The sequence below is a fragment of the Notothenia coriiceps genome, unplaced genomic scaffold (genome assembly GCF_000735185.1).
Source record: "Notothenia coriiceps isolate Sejong01 unplaced genomic scaffold, NC01 NC01_scaffold00009245, whole genome shotgun sequence".
Lineage (NCBI taxonomy): Eukaryota > Metazoa > Chordata > Actinopteri > Perciformes > Nototheniidae > Notothenia > Notothenia coriiceps.
In genome coordinates this window covers 723,302-745,231 of record NW_011341946.1, presented here as the reverse complement: position 1 = coordinate 745,231, position 21,930 = coordinate 723,302, and the positions used below count along the sequence as shown (strand labels likewise).

Below are 21,930 nucleotides of genomic sequence, written 5' to 3'. Positions count from 1 at the left end.
ATTTTCACCTCTTTTAATACTTTTCGCCTCATTCTGAAAGGAAGAAGTGAAATGTGCCAACGTGACGGCCGTCTTGGTGTGTGGTGCGAGACGGGAGACATTGACCGGTTTCACACACAAAAAAGTGTAATCTTTCTCTCGCCATTGACTTCAATACATACTTTTTCCGAAATAAGGTCCCATGGAGCTCCCCCGGAAAGGGAGGAACAGGATTTTTATGTAAATACAGTAAACACTTAGTCTGCAAAAACACCTGAAGGTACAGGTTGGATTCAAATCAATAGCAAGCCAACACTAAACACAATAAATAGTATAAGATGCACTCACAGCCACAGCAGAAACAAAGGCATCCATAAGGTAGTAGTCTGCTCCACCATGACCACTCATGGACATGAAGCGCCTGGGGGCTCCACTGAGCGGCGAGTGCTTTGTGGATCTTTGGGTCAGGAAGTCAAACACACGTACCTCATGGCCGTCACATGACAGCTCCCCCTGTGAAGACACAGTTCATTATACAATGTGATGTAACTGATGCATCCATCTTAGCAGCAGAGTATGAGCTCACAGTATGATTTGGGTGTCTACAAACTTCACACCATTAGCTTGTGGTCAACAGTGCCGTAATTTGTTTTCATTATAACCCCCTTTTTTTTGGTTAAGTAGAATGACTGTGAGGCAGCAGATGATTTATCATTTCCTTGCTGACTTCTATTATTTTTGTAGCAACAATTCAGTTTTAGCATTTTTTCCCTTTTCTAATTTCTGCTAGTCCCACCTTGCTGCCATAGATAGTAGTTTTTCGCTTGCATATCTCCTCAGTGAACGCCACCATGGAAAAGGCTGCCGTCAGACCCCCTTCAAACTCCATGTTAACAACCTAGGCAGACAGAAAAGGTGAAAAGACGCTGCATTAGAAACATTTTAGCTGGTTTAATCTGATATTCAATTCAAGAAATGTCAAGTTACATTAACCCAGAAAGGTCCTGACTCCTTCATCACATCTTAATAATTGTTACTTCAAATACACTTAAAGTTTTCTTTGTACCCATAGCAATCAATAAATAGTGTCACTTAATGTATTCAACCAGTTTTTTGTAGTAATTTGGATGTATGTTTTTATTCTTTAATGCTCAGCTAATTCCAGTGTGAGACGCCAGGTGACAACAATCAAATATGATGATGTGCTTGTTTCATTTAAGATATTCAAAGATGTTTGCTTTATATCAGGGGTGTCCAAACATTTTTCACAGAAGGCCACATAAAGAAAAATATACGAAGGGCTGGGCCACTTATAGAGGTGAGGTATATTGCCTCGTAAGTCCAGTTATAAGTTAGCAAAATGTAGGTAAATCAGGCATGATACATGAATATGCTTTAAGAAAGAAACAGCCTCACAGCTCTCTATAGGTTTCATTTATCTTGTTGGCAACTCCTTAAAACAGAAGCTTCAGATTGCTTATAATAAGAACAAATATGAAGGCTCTATTTCAAGATTGTTATGTAAATAAGTTATTGGGCTTTTTTTTTTTTATCAACTAAGATTTGTTAGAAAATGTTTTCATGAATTGACTGGATTTATTTAAAAAGTGGGCTTATTAACACATGAATACTACTGTGTAATAAATGTGTACATATATATTTAAGAAGTACAATCTAGGAAAAGCACAAGTTTAATTTGTGGGCCATATTTCATTATAATTTTTTTATTTGCTGAGGGCCGATTCAAAATGGCCTGTGGGCAGCATTTGGCCCCCGGGCCGTATTTTGGACACCCCTGCTTTATAAGAATGACTGTATAGGTGAAAAAGAAGGTTTTCAGATTCAAGCATTTTTCACACTTTGAAGAATAAGTACTAACCCTGTTGATACCACCAAGTTTAATTTAATCAGCAACAAAGCGTGTTGTTAATATGGGTATAGTTGAGCATGGATTGCTATGGAGATTAGGAGTGGGTGTTGAGTGTTTTCTAACCTGGTTACTGCAGACATCATTGTCACACTCGTAAACACAGCGGCCATATGGTCCAGTCTCCAGGGCCTCAGTCACTGACTCAATGTCAGGGAACGAGTTCGGACAAATAACTGATACAGGCCATCCAGTGTTACCCTAAAACACACACAAAGAACATATGAAAATATGCTTAGAGTATTATGTTCACGTGTGGTAAAGAAATGTAATGAGTTGGTGATATAACTGGCTTGAAACCTGTTTCACTCTATCCATGTAGATTTTGCGTGCCGAGTATGGACAGTCTGCTTCTATTGAACAATCCAGGCAGCAATTCCCAGCACCTGCTGGCTGAGAAAGAACACCCATCACATTTTATATTCATGCATAGTGAAGACCTTTTCTTTTGAAATAATGCAGAGAACTGTCATAGATGTAATACATCTTAGTGACACAAAAACAACTCAGCAATTTAAAAAAGGATTTGAAAGTTGCAATGTATTTACTTTTTCACATAATGTTTATAGATCTTTAATAACAAGTGTTCAAATATTCAGGGGCTACTGGTTTCTATTGTGATAGTGATTATTTCTTTGTATCCACATTCTGTGAAGAGAACACAGACCTTGTCTTTTTTTCCGAAGTGGCTGACAGATCCAAATGATGTAACTTTCAAACACCTGCCAAGTACAAACAGCAAGGTTAATCATTCATGAATGACAGGAAAAATAGGAAATGACCTCACAGAAAACAACCACGTCACTAGGGCTGCTCAATTAAATCGTGTTTTAAATCGCAATTACCATTTTGGCTTGCAACGATTATTAAAACAACATAATCGAAAATTAAACGATTATTTATTTTATTTTTGTATTGGTGTTTCAGTTGAATTATACTTAAAGTTCAGGGTAATCAACTGTTCAAATACTGTTCAACATTTCTTTTTCAATAAATGGATGTTTTCAAAGTAAATGGGTAATTGCTTTTAATAATCGTGATATCAATTATTGACCCAAATAATCGAGATTATGATTTTTGCCATAATCGAGCAGCCCTACACGTCACCTGTTAAAAAATACTGTGGTCGGATAAAAGTGTTACTACATCTTACTTGCTTAATTAGATGAGCAGGGAGTAGGGAGGTGATGGTTTACCTGCGTGTCCCTGCCCAGTGATGTATTAGGTCGATGTCATGGCAGGATTTAGCCAAAAGAGCGAAAGAGCTCTCCTCTTCATTCCTCCAGTTTCCCCGGACAAATGAGTGAGCAAAGTGCCAAAACCCGACCTGGAACAAGAGGTTGACAAGACTCATCTGTAAGAGTTATGCCTTGATGGTAATCACATTTATTATAACATCAGGAATATGGTTAATGTTTAAAGAATGGGTTTACCGGCTCAAGGTGCTGAATGTGCATCACATCACCTATAGCTCCAGCATCTATCAGCTCCTGCAAAGAAAAAACAATCAAGTTAAAACTCCAATTTGAATTTTCTTCACCACTAAAGTGTGTTATCTCATTGAAACACCATATTTAAAAACGTATTAAAACTCTATTAGAGGTTTTTTTTTTAAGGTTCCCAAATTGAACCAAAACTTTTAGCCATGCCTGGTGGGAAACAACTGGCAAATGTTTTCAGGAACAGAAATTGTGAAGGGAAATGTTCACCTTTATATTGTGAATGACAGGATCATACCGGAGAACGTGTCCCACCGACAGCATCACGCCACTCTGAGTGCAAGCCTCCACGATCGCTGTGCAGTCTTCAGCAGTCGTCTTAAGTCACATGAACACAAACACAATCACAGAAAAGAAAAAAAAAAGATTTCTTATTTAAAAAGCTTACAAAAAAACATTATATTCCAATGTTTTTGACATGCTCAAAATAAATGTCATGACATGTCATTCAAAATACAGTATAAATGTATGGTAGCATGTTTTTTTTAAAAGGTCCCTTTTTATTCAAATAGAAAATTACAAACAAACAGGAAACAATTTAATGCTGTCCTTCTGTAGGATTATTACACCTTAGGTTAGAGTTATGTTTCAAGTCTATTTACAAGACACTCACTGCCATTGGTTTCTCCAGAAGAATATGATAGCCCTTCTTGGCAAAAGCCACTGCAGGTTCCTGGGAAGCACAAACAGGTTTGTTAATAGCAAAAAATACCATAACAACAATTCCAGATAACTCAGACAGATAATACAAAGTAGAATATACATTAAAATGTACTTTATGAAGGCGGTCTGGAGTACAAATCGCCACTGCATCCGCAAACTTTTCTCTTTCAACCATAGTGTGCCAATCTGAAACAAAGGTCATTCACTGATTTATTATAAGATAGATCATTATAAAAAATTAAATGCAATTTTATCTTTTGGTGCTCACCTTCAAATATGTTTTCATCTACAATGTTGTGTTGCTGTTGAAGTTTAGTGCGAGCAAATTTCCTTGGATCAGCTACTCCAACAACCTGAAAGAGTTTAAGTTTATGAACTGAACATAAAACAAGTGCTCTGTTAAACATAGAAAATAAATACTCAGATATTTAGTCAAGTAATACAGTAGGAAAAAGTAAAAAAGTATAGCTTCTGGATCAAATTGTACTTTAAGTAGCCTAACAGACAACATATATGAAGTTTTACTTGTATGAATGTGTGACATATTGCTTCTATAGCACTTACAATGTTTGTTACATTAATATGTTGTCCATGGTCTCATCTTCGCTTATTTGTGTCACAGAGATATTATGAGGCAACGTTGTGCTTTTTAATCAATAAAGAAACAAAAATGACTGCTTATTAAACAAGACAAGGCAGCAGTGCGTCCTCTCCTGACCTTAAGTCGTTCGGGGTGGATGGATCCAAAACTGGAGTAGATCTCTCCTCGACAGCCAGCTCCCACCACGATGAGACGGACTGGGGAAGTCATTCTGGCAGCCTGTGAACTTTACCACAAATCAAAGCTTGTAATGGTTGTAAGGTGACAAACACTCACCAGTCCCAGCTTGATCCAGTCTACACCTGTCTGCAACATCATTCCTCATATCTGGTATTCACTACACAGCTCGTTAGACATCGACCAGTATAGCATGCATTTCAAGGTTAAGTTTGTAAACCAGACTTCAAAATACGCTGGTCAAACAATAGCTTTAAAAGGTAGAGAGCTAGCTCATTAAAACCGTTTTTCTGGTTCAATCTGTATTTATCGGTTTAATTTGGTTCAATAGGCCTACCGGTTTTGTCCCATACAGCTGTCAAAACCCCCTCTGTTTCCGCGTTGGTCCTATGTTGTCCAGAGACACGACTACAAACCGCTACAAACACATCTGAGTCTGGTCAATATTTGACTACAACAACACTGGTTCACTTCTTCGGACAAAAAATCCGACAGCATATCAGCCACAAAGTTGCGTAACGCCCCCTGCAGTGTGCACGAGGATCTTATGTTGCATTCAAGGCTGCTCGTAAACATAGACTCTATATCGTAAACAATTATTTCCTTTTAGGAAACGTACAGTCGTTGCAAGGTTAAAGAAACATTCCAAATGTTGAACGCACACGAGTGGGTATTATTCAGACATTAATATAATACGATATCTGTAAGATCCAGGCAGCTGGAGTTGCTGTTTTATTTTGTGGGAAGACCAGTCGGTTTCAATTGAGGGTCATTGAGGTCACAACAGTCATTCGAGGGTTGTCAATAAACGCGTGGTCATGTCACGTTCTCCACGTCTCTTAAACTGCTTTGTTTAGAATACGATAAATGCTCTCCGTTAAAATGTCCTCTTCTTGTTCTATTTAATTTATTTGAACGATTTACAGGTTTTATTATTATTGTTATTATTATTAACTCAAAGCTTGCTGATCTCTCCGTCTTGACCCCAGCAAAAAACTTTAAAATCCATATGACCTGCACTGTCTTACCTTTCACTCTGTTGCACTTGCACAAAGACTCAAATTCTGATAACGATATAATGGGGATAGTATTTTCCACCAAATATATAAAAAGGCTTCGTTGTTTTTTTAATGAAAAAAATCATATTGATTGTAAAAGACAAAATATTTGTAACCTCTTTTTTAGGTTTACTTATCACAGTTATCATAGTATTTCTTCAAGAGGTTTTACTAACGTTACTAAACTCTCTCTTTAAGCTTTAGCTATACAGTTGCCTACCTAGTTAAAAGTGCTGACCCAACTAAATCACATACAATGCAACAAACGAATAGAGACGTTGAGCATCCTCCCAAAAACTAAAATGTAACTTTAGATGGTCTTCGGGAATCTTCGACTACCTTCGTCAGATCCGGGTCACGTGACGCTATTAGCTCTGCAGCCAGCGTGAGCTCAGCTTTCTGCAGCTCTGTAGCTACAAACATTTCGGATGCTAGCTAGCACCTAATCCTGTGATTTGTATATCCTCTGAGTCGTCCTCATACATTAACTTCACAACAAGTATTTTCTAAAAGTCTAATCTTAGAGCTATATAGCACGGGGTTGCGCTGTTGGCTATATTAGGAAGTTTTCTCTGTGCTAGCTAGCCAAGGTTAGCGCGGTAGCTAACGGTAACATCAATATGAATATTGACAACGCTAATCAATCTGTCACAACTGGAGTGTCCTCCACGACTTCTTCAACTTCAAATAACTGTATCGCAAACGACAATGCAACAACCAACGTCAGCAGCATCCCCTCGCTCACGAGTAATGGTAATTATGTTACTTTTACTAGCTCAATGTTATTATCCGTGTTATTGCGCTTACCACTTATTTTAGTAGGATAGCTACTTTATTTCTACTGAAGATGTTTGCCTGTCACTAAATATGCACTGTCATGTTTGGAGTTATGCGTCATGTTTCGAGTCTTTGAAGCACTACTTTTTCAACAAGGTTTGGACTTAGCCCAAACCTTTCTTTAGGTGATAGTGATAAACACCCTTTTCTGGACGTAAAGACCGTATTATCTAATTATTTAAAAAATGCACACGTTATGTATATCATTTTGTTGCTTTCATTTCTAATGAATCCATCCCAAACACCTGTATTACAGCTTCAGCCTCTGCGGCCATGGTGACCCCATCAGCAGACTCTGTCTCTAACGGTGTGTATGTTCCTGGCGGCATTACCAATGGAGATGTGAAGCCTGCTCTGCCCACCATGCCGCTGGCAGACTTCCTCATGCAGCTGGAGGAGTACACTCCCACGGTAGGTCAAGTTGTTTCAGTCAGCTTACTAAATACTGGGCTCACTGTAAGGGGAGAGGTGTGGGATGAGGCCAGTAATGAAAAAGATTGCATATTTTCATGTTTTTTTTTTTACAAGCCACGGTTACTGATTATCATCATTATGTTAAATAGATATTCAGGGGAAAACATGTTTCTGTATAGAACATCCCAATGGGTTTCTGATTCCGGCTTATCCAATAATTTAAGCCTTGTGCTTCCTATCAACTGTGGTGCAACTTTTATCCCACATAGTATACAGTTTAAATAACCACCCAAATATGTGTTACAACTTTATTCTGACTTATCAGCACAAGATTTAGTGAAGTAGTTGTGGATCACAACACTGCCCCTGTCCGTAGGTCAAAATAAATTTAAGAGTCAGGTGTCAACAATGGTATAAAACGGTCAATAGAAAAGTTATTTCAAATTTTTGTTATTTTTCTGCAACCCTTGAGACTTCCTTAAACATACAATCGTAAATAAGCAGAAACAATATAAGGCGCTGTGTTAAGTAGGATGCAATATGAGCTGAGGACGGATGCTCTTACACAAACATAAGCACACACACAACCAAACCCATTATCTCTATCCAAATATTAAAATAGTTGTCAATATTCAATTGACAATCGTGACAAATTCATATGCGCCTAGCTTTGGTAAACATGTTATTTAACTGGCACTCCCCTCCTTAGACAGTAGCTAAGTTAGTTTCTTCAGTGGCCAGAGACTATACCAGTGTTCTAGATAAAGTTAATTTGCTGACATCACGGAATGACCAACATACAGTAATAATGTTCTTTGCAGTTAAAGTGGGTTGTATGAAGTTTGACCACAAACTGAAGTCTGCTCTTTTTTCCCTCAGATTCCTGATGCAGTTACAGGTTACTACCTCAACCGGGCTGGCTTTGAGGCTTCCGATCCAAGAATGTAAGTGGCATGATTATGACTCTGTGCAGAAATGCTACCTCAAATCTTGAGTTGACTGCTAGTAGTGCTGTTTTTCGAGTTGAAGGGCAGGCACAAAATAAAGTGGAGTCACTATATATAAGCAATCAGTCTATTAAGCTTTTTTTCGTATTACTTTTTTTATTTTAAGAAAGCTGAGATGATAATTATATTGTAAACCTATCTTACAAACTAAGACAAACTGACTGACTGTCTGACTTTCATCAAATAGACATCAACTCTATATCAGTTTACCTGTAAACTGATATAGAGTCAGTACCACAACCCATATTCCATTCATATGAGCATAAAGTACAGACTCTTCAGCCTAGTCAACCATGTATTGTCACCTTTATGATGGTTGCTGCAATGATTTTTTTGGACACAAGAAGGGAAGATGCATCTGACTTACTAGTTTCTAATTTGAGTTGCTGGGTATAGACAATTAGAAGCACAATAATGATTTTCTTTTTCATTTCTTTAGAATCCGTTTGATCTCCCTTGCTTCTCAGAAGTTTATCTCAGATATTGCCAACGATGCGCTGCAATACTGTAAAATGAAGGGAACTGCCTCAGGAAGCTCGAGGAGTAAGACAAAGGTTAGTGCTACTTTTATTTTTTACATGTGCTTTAAATGTAATACACACATACATTATTTGGATTGGGCAATGTGCGAAATAATATGTTCTTCCTGATAAGTAATAACGTTTTGTGTTTCTTCTTCTCTACTTATAGGATAAGAAGTACACTCTGACTATGGAGGACCTGACTCCTGCCCTCACAGAATATGGCGTGAATGTCAAGAAACCATATTACTTTACATAGAACTGTCTTTCTTTAAGGCATTTTGCTTTTGCTAGGTTTATCTCCCTGCTGACCAACTAGAGTCTGTCAACACCTTTTTGCTTAATGTTTTTTTTTTATCATGGTGCTTTAGTACAGCTTTGACAAATCTTTGTAGTCCCTTTGCCATTTGTTATCTTTGTGGAGCCACCTTTGCATTATGTTTAATTGTATGATTGTTTTATTGTGAAAATAAAACCTCTAACAGAAACCTTTGTGTGTGAGATGTTGAATGTGTTCAAATACAGCCCCTTTTTAGGATTATTTGAACCAAAGAGATGTAGACATACAATCGGCAACATAGCAGTGAATACAAGTTCTTAAGATAAAAGCATATACGTATAAGGACTGGTAAGTCATGTGTAAAACTAATAAGGCACATTCAAAAACATGTTGAGTCAGTATGATTTCCAGCTTCTTTGTATCCTGTAAACCTGGAGGACAGGGGTACTCATTTCTGCATTCTGTTGTTAAACTTTACTAATAATTACATTGATCCAAGAGGAGCTGATAAAGCTATAGGGAGCAAAAAACAGCTTTATAAACTAGGAGTTACTGCACAATTAATCACAAAATTACCGTATTATGAAAATTCTGTTATTCCTTTGGCTTTTCTACATCTACATGATTAAAGTTAGCTTACTATGATACAACACCGAAGCAGATTTACCATACCCTTTTCCGATGGCAGTATTTTGTCCCAAACTGCGGGCCGTAGTACGTCTCCTGAGCCACCGTAGAATCAAAACGGCGCATATGCTCAGCATTCAAATGATTCTCGTGTTGTCCTGCTAAAAAACATCTTTAGTCTTAAGGAGCAAGGAAAGTGTCACAATGTCTGTCCAAACAACAAATGCCAGCAACCCGATTGTCTTCTTTGACATAACCATCGGAGGACAGGTGAGTAGAAGAAAGAAATGAGCTAACATCGATTTGACTTCCAAGCTACCAACGTTGAAGCCACGTTAGCTCGCCTTAGTGTCGTGTTTTGGTTAATAGTTTTGAGCCAGTTAGCTACGTTGGATGTTTTTAACCGCCTTTCTTCACACATATCTCATACACACAACAATGTGCAGATACTTAATTTCTCTCTAGCTGTTTTTATTGTTTTGACTTTTAGCATCATTTACTTTGCAAAGAAAATGTACTGTGAAAAGAACCTGTCTGAGATATGATGCTATTGCTAAGGTATTATTGATATCAAGATGTCGTTCAGTGCGTGGAAATTAACTCTAATTCTTAATCCTACATCATACATATTCAAATATTTGTTTTAGACAGGCAGTACGGTTGCTATATGTAGGCAGGTGGTGCTGGTGAGGGGTTGGAAACAAGTGTGGTGGATGAAGTTTAAACTACGTAATAGTTTTCTGGAGACACGAAAACAACTTTTATTACCAAATACTATACACGACCCTCTGTGAACAATATAATCTGTATTTAATTATTCGAAAATGTCGTTCGTTCATTTAGTTTCAAATTGTTTATTAGCTTTTTAAATGGTTATATTTGGGAAGATATCATTATTGAGTTGCATATTCTTTTCATTTACACTTCTACTTTTAATGCTATGTTATCAGCTATGATATTAACTAATGTAATTGTCTCACTTCACAATGAAAGTCGTTTTTAACAGGCGTTGCTGAAAGGTTTTGTTAAAGTCATTTAACAAAGGAATATAAGAGTAAGAATAATATAAACTGTTTAACTAGCTTTAGGCAGCTGACTCCATAATGTAAACCCACAGACATTCTATTTTCTTCCATTTATGCAGTTTTATACAGGTCTATAAAGGCAATGTTTTTTACCTTTTACTTCGTCCGTAGCTTTCTCTCTATATTCACTTTTTTGGTGAACGTCCTCCTCGGGTTTGTTGTAGCACTTGTAATCGAAAGGGAAGGTGAGATGTAATAACAAGACCTCGGTTAAATAAATGTTTTACTTGATATTCCTTTAGTGTTTCTGAACAAATATCCCCCCCCTTCCCTTTTTTTTTGTATACAGCACGATCAATATCTTGCATAAATTAGGATAAATGTAATGCTTCCTAAAATAAGCTACATGCAGTTCAATTTCTAATGTCAGTTATAGAAATGTCCACTTTTTCCAACTTAGCCCCACTCCCCGGAAACCAGTGAGAAGAATCATGTAACTTTGACAGAAAGCTGAGTGTTGATGTAGGACCTTATTGCTCATAGTAAGATGATGACAAATACATTTCCAGGCCCTTTTAATACATCAATCAATCAATCAATCAATGTTTATTTATATAGCCCAATATCACAAATGTTACATTTGTCTCAGTGGACTTCACAGTTTGTACATGTATATACTAGAAGTTATTTGTAGTATGAAATACATTTATTTCAATAATGACAAATTAGGAAGTCTCCTTACAAGGTTGATGTAGCTTTTAATTAATCACTTGTTTTTCATCAGCAATAGCTTATGTAACCTTGACGTTTTACTTTCGGTGCATTTTTAAGGTTTTTCGTCCATGCTGGATTAGGAGAGGAGGTTTGAAGTTCCTCACCTTGGAGACTGCAGTTGAAAACAAAGTCTAGAAGCTTTCGATCACATGCCCTCCGTAAGGTCAAGAATACATTTCGGACCTACATTTTTGGGAGAAAATCGCTAAACATGAAATGTATGTGTTATTTACAAAGGTAGAAAGAAAATCAATGCTCAGTTAAAGAGTTTTAGGATATTTATTGAGAAGCATTTATACCCATTATGGACCAAAGGGAAAAATTAGTGAATATACCGGTAAATAAGTCAACATAGCATTTCCATCAAATATAATCTTTGAAATCCCAGTATATTTACAAAAGTTTATCATAATTATCATCACAGTTTTCATAAAAAATTGTATCCCAACTCTTCAGAAAACATACATATTTGTAAGTCCTACATATTTATAAGTCCAGTCACATGTCCATTTCAAGCTTTTGCAGTTACAGTTTGGCCTGAGAGGGCCTTTATTAGACATTAATCGAGTCGACATTGCCTGAATGTTTGGCTTGCTTAGAATTCGGACCACCTTTCTAGGCAGCAGTTTATGCATATGTGCCAGCTCTAACCACTTAGCTCTCTGGTGGCCCAGTTCTCTTTAATTGTATTGGGTTACACACAGCTACTTGGAGTTCCTGCTGTTGTGTTCCTTTGCTTAGCTGCCAATAAACTTGCCACAAGCAAATATTTTCTGGGAGATTGCTGTATGGTCCTTGCGTCTTGCTATTTATCCAGAACACCAGACCCACCAGTAAACTGTTCATACACTCCAACCACAAAAGGTTTACAGTGATGTAAGCAGGTACTCCAAAGTCCAAGATCAGACACGCCACGGAACCGATGAGATAAGGCATCCAACATAAAGCAAAGCCCAGTGTGAAGGTGAGCCACAGAGATGGGCCCGGTTGGATAGGTTCCTCTAGATAATATTCCCCGCTGCTTTTTCTCTCCGCGTAGGTGGTTGAGGTGAACAACAAGTCGCTGCTCTGGTTGTCTGGTTCGTCCCTCGCTTCAGATAACCTATGTGCCTGTTTCACCCACTGGGGGATTTTTGACCAAAAGGGCAGCAATGTAAGAGTGACAGCTGAGAAAAGCACTAAAATAGAGTATGTTATCAGCGCAGACTCCTCTACTTCACACACTAGAGCCTCATTCTCTATCTCAAAACTCTTTCCCTTTAGATCAGAATCAACAGAACCAAAGGAGAGGTAAATAGCAATCATCCACATCAGCAATAACCAAACCGAGTTCCTTATGAATTTGCACTTGGCGCTCTGCCTTCTGAGGTAGGTACCTTCTAAAACGTAGTCCAATAAACCCAGGCACATCATGGGCAGCGGCAGCGCTCCATATGTGACAGACGCATTGGCGAAGATTAAACAGAGTGACTTGTGACAAGTTTCAGGCCCAAGAAACAACATGCTTGCTACTAAGAACACCATGACAAAGTCAGCCAAGAAGATGGACAGGCTGCACATGCTTAAAAAAGAGGTATACAGCTTTCTGGTGCATAAATAAATTACTGCTGCGTCTAGTCCGAACTTTATAAGCACAAGCACAAGATACATTCCAGTGTTGTCCACACCCGGTTGCGCGAGTACGGCCAGCATTTTGCAGGTTTTGTGAGTTTCCAGAGACTTTGCCGACTTAGGCAGCCTCTATGTTATTGCACCGGTCCGCTGTTCAGTTTCACGAGGCTGTAGAAGATAAGATAATATCGGTTAGGAACTTTGCTTATCCATATAATAGTCTGCAATTAATAATTAGAAAACATATTTTTATTAATGGCTGAGTAAATTCCAGGAGATCATGAATATCATGTCGTATAAATCTACTAAGTAGGTGACGATCTCAATATCCGTCATACTAATTATAGTGGCTTTTGCTGTATGATAAAGTCCATGTGCTCTTTTGCCATGAGGTGTTCTCATAAGATGTGAGCAGGTGTTTTTTGTCTCATGCGAGGTGTCTCCCCTCTGCTAGAAAGCTCTGTCAGTATCAGGCAACACTCCATACAAAGATAGATGTACAAAATGTTATTAGGTTTTTAGAGTTGTTTTTACTCCTTAATCGCTGCTCATATTTGATCACTTATAATGAAGTACTTCATGAAATTGAATGGAAACAGATTGCATTGGATTTGTAAAGGCGTGCTCCTGTCACCAGCTATAGTTAACTATTACCTGTTTGTCCCAATCATTATTGCACCCTTCACTTCAGATATACTTATAATTGTCCCGACATATTTGTTTTATCCGTTTCTTCCAAAGCAGATGAACAAGAAACGCAGATAAACAAGAAACCAGTCAAACACGACTGCTCAGTCAGTACAGTTTACTGACAATTGTACTTTTGCAACATCTTTTACTTGCAACATCTCCCTTCAAAATTAATACTTTTATCCGCAGTTTAAATGCACTATTCGGCCCTCAAATATGTTGTATTCTGGCTGAAACACATGGGCTCAGAACAGTCTCATAATACACACATGCACACAGAAGGATTCACACCTGTATTTCATGATCCGCAAAAGGATCCACACTTGTGTTTTTCAATGCACACACAAATGTGTTCCGTTTCATATACATGTAAATAAAATCCAATTACAGAAAAAAGTTTTGCATATGTATTTTTGATCCTCACATATTTGTTTGCCGTTTAAATCCCCTGAACCTGCAAACACAAACCGCTTTCTGTGCACGGATCGCTGTGCATTCATGTGTGGGTTTTTTGAGACTCCCCTGACGCTCACCCGATTCGTACTTGTAATTTTTTCTATCTATAGCCAATCAGATGTCTCCTCAATTCTAAGCCAATCACATGAGCGCGCCCCCACGAGGGTATGATTTCTTGCGTTCATGACGTATCGCTTCATGTACGCATTTTGCGCAGTCCGGAGCTGACGGGTCCATGGAGCCTGCCTGCTGGCGCTAATCTCAGGACACCTCCACTCTCAGTACATTGCCACTTTCCCAACAGGAAATGCACGCAAATACAAGCCTTTATATGGTACAGCGCCCCTTTCCGTGGGTGCTAGACAGTGAACTGTCAACGGGGGGAGCCTCGCTGCGGGGAAATGGTGGATTCAGATGGCCAGTCCGCCCCTGCCGGTACCGATTGCCAGTCCGCCACTGCTTCATGGACCTGTCAGCATATGAAAATACATATGTAAAACTTTTTTCTGTATTTGGATTTTATTTACATTTATGAAACGGAACACATTTGTGTGTGCATTAAAAAACACAAGTGTGAATCCTTTTGTGGATCATGAAATACAAGTTTGAATCCTTATGTGTGTATTATGAGACTGTTCTGAGCCCATAGAAACATGTCATGTCACTTATAAAATCAACATCTTACAGCCATGGTATTCATTCCAGCTGCACCAACCATTATGAAATACCACCGATTCATACAAAAAAAAATCAGTGACAGGAGAAGCAATTTCTGCCATTTGATAATTTAATAATCAAGGTGTGACCCCCAGATGTTGGTACATCTGTTCTCTGGTGAGTTTCAGTAGAGATCCGGTCAGCATGCTCTCATCAGACGTCTGACTGTTGTCAGGTGGAGCAGCTCCTTTTTCAGGCAGCGCTTTATGGCTACACCTTACCTTCGCAAACTGATGACACACCCTATCTGCCTGGAATGAGACAGGTCTTTCCCTCCCGACCTGTATGGTGGGTCTGACTGTTTTTATGTCAAGTGGCATGTGCTGTTCCAGATTGGCAGGTTGGATGTGGCATGTATTTCAGCTTGTAATAGAGTCTTGGCTTCCTTTGTTTGCTAAACGTTCAGGTACAAAGTTGCCACAGAGGTGTGGTAGATGTGGCTGTCTTAGTGTTCCTGGAGTTTGTACTCCTGACCAGGACTTTAGGTGAAACCCCTGTAAGTCAGTTCAGTCCTTTCCTCATCTTCTTTACATTTCTTTTTATGTTTCAAGTGATCCAAAGTAGGTGAACAAGATACACTAATCAAAATATAGGCAAAATATTTTCTTCTTAATATATATTCTTAGCTCTTACCTGTTGTTAGACGCATCGGCGAACACCGCAGCTGGTCTCTGTTTGTTCTGCACCAACACTTTGCTTTTGTATTTCATGCCATTGACTATAAACTAAAAACATACTGTATTGTCTGAAAGTGAAAGACAGGAGATCCATTGGCTGCTTGTTTGGCTGTGGGTGGTTTGCATTGACTAGAGGGACAGTTGTGCAGTGATGTCATGGGGACAACCGCTCGATTTAAAACAGCACAGTGTTTGTTCTCATGCAGATGCAGACACTGGCTGACAGTCGGCCTCTTGCAGGTCCCTCCGGGCTGTGGGAGGCCTGGCTGGACAGACACCCTCGCTGCCAAACTCATGCACACTAAGCTTATAGAGGATTTAATGTGATGCATTCAGATTGTCTTATCATTTACATCTTCCTATTACGTACGCTTTGACCATTGGGAATTCAAATAACTGAGACAGAATAGCTTGTTTTGTTGAGATTAAGCCAAATCTATTCGATGGTTTCAGGAAGGAAATGTTGTTTAAGGCAAGGAGTAGAAGGGAGAAGGACGAGAAAAAAACCCAAACCAGTTATTCAGTAGAAGTGATACGAGGTGCTGTTGTTGAGTCTTGTTGGTGTAACTGGTAAGTCCAGATGAGACCACCTTTTTCATAGAGAGGAGCATCAGGTCAGAAACAACCTGTTCCTATACAATGCAGGTCAACCTGAGGGGGGAACTGGGGGTTTCTGTTTTCCTTGTTAAGCTCTTGGTTTTGTGTGTTTACCTGCTCATGTCAAGTTTTTTTCTCCATTTTTTTTTTTCTCAGGATGTTGGACGGATGAAGATTGAGTTGTTTGCCGATGTGGTTCCAAAGACAGCAGAGAACTTCCGGTAAGGAGAAAGTCTGCCTCACATAGTCTGGTTTCTAACATTTTAGAAAAGAGATTCCACAGGTAGGGCTGTCAAAGTATCAGATTTTCACTACTTAATTGAAATCGTGGCCAAATTTGTTTTGGGTACTATATTATTGAAAATATATAGAAAGATTGGGGGGAAATTATAATGGTTGTACAAAAGCATAAGAAAACAACACTAATGGATAGGGTAAAGGCAATCAGAAGGTGTAACATATCCAAAACAAAATGATCTTGTATTTCTAACATGATATCCTTATTTAAAATGTTCGGTCAATACCAGTGTATCATTTCTGCCCTATTTGTACTGCATATGTTAACTCCAATGAGACCATTTCTATTGCAATATACTATTATGAGACTATTATATAACATGTTCCTTACACTTTCATTTTCTCTTACAGGCAGTTCTGCACTGGAGAGTTCAAGTAAGTCCGTGAAGAGCTGTATTCTTTGATGGTACCCAACTTCACCATCCTGCACACTTTTTCTTAACGTGCACTTAAAAGCAATCTAATTCTTACGAGCACCTTTCAGGAACCTTATCATTGATCAGTAGACCCGGAAGACTTTTCCTTTTGATCAGATTGAGGGATACTTCCTTATTTGTTCACGTATATGCTCAAACAGTTTTCTAAAGGGTATTTACACGTGTGCCTGTGCATGACAAAAAGCCCAGATGTAAAATCAGAGCTCTGGCAGGAATGCGGCAGATGAAAGGATACATTTTACCTCCTGAAGCTCTGCTTCATTTTATACAAAAGAATAAAATCATGTTGAGAATAGTTGTTTTATTCTGAAAAACGCCTGTAAAATTCCATCTCATGTACAGTATGAAAACCTGTGTGCTCTGCTTGGACTTCTTAATGAATTTCCTCTGCAAAATCCTTCAGCTGATATATCGTATGTAGCTTAGAACTAATGTGCAGATTTCAGACGAAACAGCACCTTGGGCCATAACCTGCAGTAAAAAGAAAAAGGCCTGTACAAAGTGTACCAAAAAAGTGAATGGTACAGTCTTTCAAAAGCCTGGATTAGCTTATTTAAACAAAGCCAAAGGAAAACGTTTTCTTCTCAATATTTTCTTTATTTACTGTCATTGTAAACAGAGATAAATTAAAGGGTAAAATTGCTAAATTATTAGGATTTATTTTAAAAGAACAGCTCTCTTTTCAAAAGAAGCTTTTAACCTGCAATATTTGGTGCGGGAGGAATATATTAGACTAATTAACAGGACCAGGTGCTATTTATGTAACCAACATTGTTTTCATGGTGTTCCGATGTACAAAGAAGATAGGCTCTCCATACACACTAATAATTCAACTTAAGAGACTTTATATGCACCCCTGAGCAGGCGAAATGTTATCAATGTTTAGTGATTGTCACAAACATGGACAGAACTGCCCTGTGTGAGTTGATATTTTGTAGCAGAAAACAGCATGATTGTTTTTACGGACAACCTCATTTTGTTTTCAAACTTCTGTCCCGCAGGAAGGATGGAATCCCTATTGGTTTCAAAGGTTGCCTCTTCCACAGGTACACATTGATTTTAAAGCACACATTATTCTTCCACTTTAAATGATTTTAGAGTTATTATTTAACCTGGTTTTCTCCTGGGTCAGCCTGATTGGTATCCACTGTAGTTTTTCCCTGTTTGTCTTTATACTCATATTTATAGAACTAATTAAACATGCACATCAATGGTTCTGGACAACTAATTAAATAATAGCTCTTAGATGAGCCATTTTAAGTTTGAAAATTATTCTAGTTAAATTAATTCTAGACATAAATCCAGGATTGGAAAGTAACATTTGCTTTTACATACTACGAAAGCAGTGATAGCATCAAAGTGCCCACAATCATATTAACCTACAATCCTCAACGGTATTATTTTCCATTTATTTAGTGCATTGTTTACGTGATTATTTGGGCATTTTTCCTGGCAACAGAATGTTACTATGGGACCCAAAAACAAGCCCAAGCTGCCCATCCTCATTGTTGTCCAGAATACATACATTAAAATGAAATATATGAACAACACTCAGTGTGTTTAATGTGCAGTGTTTTATGGAAACTGCTGTGTCAATAAAACCTGTTCACCCACTTTTTATTTTATAGGAAGTATAGTCTTTTTTGACACATTAACAGAAAAAATAATGTCAGCTCTTCTTACAGGAACTGTATATACATTTTTTGTAAACAGCCCTTACCCCAGCAAATTTGACTGTACTGATCTGTTTGCATTGCTCATTGGCAGGGTGATCAAAGACTTCATGATTCAAGGAGGGGACTTTGTAAATGTAAGTATATGCAGTTCCCTTCTGCCCTGCTCTTGTTGCACTTTTAGGATGACAGCTAGTAATTATTCAGGCTTTATCCTATTTGTATTTATGGCTTGATTGACGCTAAAGTGAACCTTTGCACATTTGTCTTGCACCATACAAATACATTTTCTTATGATGAAAATAGTGTTCTCAGAATCTTGACTATAACCTTTTCATTGAACTTTTTATCAGCAGAAATACATCTACTTCCCGTGAGTGCTAAACTTTACCTAAATGGATCAAAAAAAGCATACATTTAAATGGAGTAGTAAGGAGATTGACAGTAATCTTTGATAGGGTTATTGCTGTGAAACAATGTCAAATGGACCTGTAAGTATAAAGACAACATATTTTAACTGCTGGTGAACTAGCAGGATTCTTTAAATTGAAACCAACTGCTATAGAGGCGAAGTCCCGCCCATCTACTTCCGAACCATGGGACCTTTTTTCGAAAAAATTATGTATTGAAGTCAATGGAGAGAGAAAACGTATCTTTCGATCCCGTTTGAATTGTTCCACGAATTACACATATGATGTTTGTCAATCTTAAAAAATAATTTCCATGTAAAAAAAGTCACAGTTTGTCATAAAACTGTTGAAATATAAGACTATGAAAAATATGCAACTAGAAAGACTACAAATCCCAGACAGTAAGTGATGTCATAACTGATGTCATAATTGTTTTCCTCCACTAAATATAAGAGATAGATAAGATAACTTTAACAAGATGCCTGTGTGCTTAGTACCAGGTTGTAATCATACCAGCAATGGGTCTTGCTCGTTCTTCCGCTTCCCGTCTGATGAAAGGACCAGGAGTGTTTCTCAATGTCGAGGAAGGCTGCTCCAGAGCCACTATTTCAAGCATACTACGTCATCGAGTGCCACCGAAGGACTGTTCTCCAGCATACTTGGAATTCTATCGAGGCCGGCGTACTTCGTAGCCAGAAATTTTGAAGCTGCACATGTGTAGACCAAGCCCCCCAGGAAGTGCACCGGACTCTGAGGAAAATATTCGTTGTGGCCAAACGGCGGTAATACACTTCCGTATCAGTCGCTGGGCCCGGAAATACTTTTTCCCATTGACTAACATTGGGAAAGAGTGGTCTGTAAATCGTTTTAAACTAAATAAACTACCCAGTATGAACACTTGTATAGCCCTTATTAAAAACATTTGGTCCTCAAGTTGTAAAATGTGCTAATAACGTTATTCTGAGAGTTATTTTCCTCGACATTATGAACATGGATCTAACCCATGGGACCCCGCCGCCCGGCACGTTCATGTTACGTGTTCAGTACTACATGAGTTTTACCTTTACCCATGGATGCACAATAAGAACCGATTATATGATTATATGAATACTTTCGTCACGTTCCGCACTCTCAAAAGTTGGGCCATTTTGTCTTCACGCGCCAATGAGCAACTCTCATAGGAATTACAGCACCTCTAAACTTAGATGGCTTCCTCTTTCTATTCTGTGTGCTATATCTTATGTACCATGTTTGGTCTTTTTTGTGAAGGGTGATGGAACTGGCATCTGCAGCATCTACAGAGGTCCATTTGCAGATGAAAACTTCCGAATGAAGCACAGTGCGCCTGGTCTTCTCTCCATGGTATGTATGCTGATCAGTGCTTAGAAGTTAATGACTGTTGAATCAGGAAGGGTCTCTTTACTTTAACTTCATCCAATCAAGACGATGTGTTTCCTGCAAACATTTTGTGTATCCTCTATTTGTGTAGTAACAAGTTGTTTAAGATTTGATTAATCCGCTCTGTAGACAATAGGATTTGAATGATTCATTTTACTAGAATGAACGCTGACCAACATAAACAAATAAATAACACTGTCATTCTATATAAATAATGTGTCTTACTCAGGCAAACAGTGGGCCAGGGACGAATGGTTGTCAGTTTTTCCTCACCTGCACTAAATGCGACTGGCTAGATGGGAAGCATGTTGTTTTTGGTGAGTAAGTCCATGAAGTTCATTTTATATTTATTTTAGAGCACAACCTTGATGTGCCAGAGTAAAACTGTTTTGTTTTCTGTTTTAGGCAAAGTGGTCGATGGTTTGCTGATCATGAGAAAAATTGAGGTAAAAATACATAATTTCATTTCAATCTTTATTTCGAACGGATTAAAAAAAATAACAAATGTGAAAAACAGAATACTGTATTGTTAAAATACAGTATTTATCCACATCCATGATAATATTTATATATTATTCAACATCATCAATCAATAATAATACATCAATAATTTAATTTTAATATATCAGTGTTAATGGCTAGAATCGTAAGTGGACGAAGACGAGTCATGATGGTGTCACTCACTGGGTGCTTTACAATAACTTTGTAACATGAGAAAGGCCTACACTACTTAGTTGTTTTTTGTCCAATCAAAACAATTTCACTTCAGACATAACTATTTCAAAGCATGCACCCAACCTGTAAGTGATACCCAATCATAGACACCTACAATACATAATATGTTATAGAACATTAAACTAAAAAGTAACAGCTACGTTAAAAAAAGAATGATAGTTTTAAAGTGCAATTATTTACTAATAAAATATTTTTTATATACTCAAAAAATACCCAAGTGCAATGTCTCAGTTGACTTTTAGCTGACTGTAGTGTTTATTTGTGCTTCTTCCCGCCAACAGAATGTTACTACAGGACCAAACAACAAGCCCAAGCTGCCCATCCTCATTGGACAGTGTGGAGAGATGTGATCCAGCGGGAACTACACAGTCTCTGTACACATGAAGGAGCGTCTCATAGTCACTGGATTGTCCTCAGCTAACATCAAACCATACAGGCTTTCTTTGCCTCAGCCTTCTCCTATAATGCATGTTGAAGAACAGGATTTCAGCAGTACATTATAATGGCATTTCTTTTTTAATACACATGATTCCAGGTTAAGACTTGCTTAACATAAGGGTTTGACATTTATTTTGCAAAACTTTATGCTCAACACTGTTTTTCCCAGTCCAAACAGAGACAATCTTTGCATCTTGTTATAAAAAGACAGATAAGAAAATGTGACTGAAGCCTAAAGGAATACTTGCCCCACATGTGAAACGTTCAAATTCTTATCTCAGTCTCACGGTGTATCATTTATGATCAATAAATTGTTTTACATTTTTATAAACCATCTTGTTTGTTTGAAAATATGCTGTTTACATCTGTAAAAAGCATGATAATCAAGAGTTTTTTTGTAGTTCT

The 21,930-nt window shown here is 38.0% G+C and overlaps 5 protein-coding genes across 6 annotated transcripts in view; 3 read left to right on the top strand and 2 right to left on the bottom strand.

The window, feature by feature from the left end:
• The window catches only part of LOC104945171 (uncharacterized), a 13,825-nt gene extending 8,422 nt beyond the window's left edge, over window positions 1–5,403 (bottom strand). Inside the window, exons 1-13 of one of the 2 annotated variants that reach the window (XM_010770795.1) lie at window positions 5,184–5,403; window positions 4,787–4,895; window positions 4,337–4,421; window positions 4,181–4,254; window positions 4,019–4,078; window positions 3,616–3,723; window positions 3,340–3,396; window positions 3,103–3,233; window positions 2,574–2,628; window positions 2,207–2,299; window positions 1,973–2,107; window positions 776–877; window positions 328–492 (exon numbers count right to left, since the gene is read on the bottom strand). In XM_010770795.1, coding sequence (XP_010769097.1) covers window positions 328–492; window positions 776–877; window positions 1,973–2,107; window positions 2,207–2,299; window positions 2,574–2,628; window positions 3,103–3,233; window positions 3,340–3,396; window positions 3,616–3,723; window positions 4,019–4,078; window positions 4,181–4,254; window positions 4,337–4,421; window positions 4,787–4,895; window positions 5,184–5,197 — 1,188 coding nt within the window. In that variant the 5' untranslated portion in view covers window positions 5,198–5,403. The remainder of the gene's footprint in view (window positions 1–327; window positions 493–775; window positions 878–1,972; window positions 2,108–2,206; window positions 2,300–2,573; window positions 2,629–3,102; window positions 3,234–3,339; window positions 3,397–3,615; window positions 3,724–4,018; window positions 4,079–4,180; window positions 4,255–4,336; window positions 4,422–4,786; window positions 4,896–5,183) is intronic. The other variant, XM_010770796.1, reaches the window with a different exon arrangement.
• LOC104945183 (solute carrier family 2, facilitated glucose transporter member 1) overlaps window positions 1–21,930 on the top strand; it is a 653,665-nt gene that overhangs the window by 129,621 nt on the left and 502,114 nt on the right. The gene's annotated exons all lie outside the window — the stretch shown is intronic.
• Window positions 6,239–9,171, top strand: taf10 (TAF10 RNA polymerase II, TATA box binding protein (TBP)-associated factor). Its single transcript, XM_010770797.1, has 5 exons — window positions 6,239–6,657; window positions 6,998–7,152; window positions 8,035–8,099; window positions 8,602–8,716; window positions 8,853–9,171. The coding sequence occupies exons 1-5, from the start codon at window positions 6,525–6,527 to the stop codon at window positions 8,940–8,942; spliced, it is 558 nt and encodes a 185-aa protein (XP_010769099.1). The 5' UTR covers window positions 6,239–6,524; the 3' UTR covers window positions 8,943–9,171.
• Window positions 9,669–21,859, top strand: ppih (peptidylprolyl isomerase H (cyclophilin H)). Its single transcript, XM_010770800.1, has 9 exons — window positions 9,669–9,860; window positions 16,294–16,358; window positions 16,786–16,809; window positions 17,873–17,917; window positions 18,639–18,681; window positions 20,224–20,316; window positions 20,582–20,669; window positions 20,758–20,798; window positions 21,369–21,859. Exons 1-9 carry the CDS (start codon window positions 9,795–9,797, stop codon window positions 21,435–21,437), a joined length of 534 nt encoding a protein of 177 aa, XP_010769102.1. The 5' UTR covers window positions 9,669–9,794; the 3' UTR covers window positions 21,438–21,859.
• On the bottom strand, window positions 11,655–16,140 carry LOC104945173 (probable G-protein coupled receptor 160). Its single transcript, XM_010770799.1, has 2 exons — window positions 15,497–16,140; window positions 11,655–13,168 (listed from the first exon to the last, which is right to left on the bottom strand). The coding sequence occupies exon 2, from the start codon at window positions 13,079–13,081 to the stop codon at window positions 12,044–12,046; it is 1,038 nt and encodes a 345-aa protein (XP_010769101.1). The 5' UTR covers window positions 13,082–13,168; window positions 15,497–16,140; the 3' UTR covers window positions 11,655–12,043.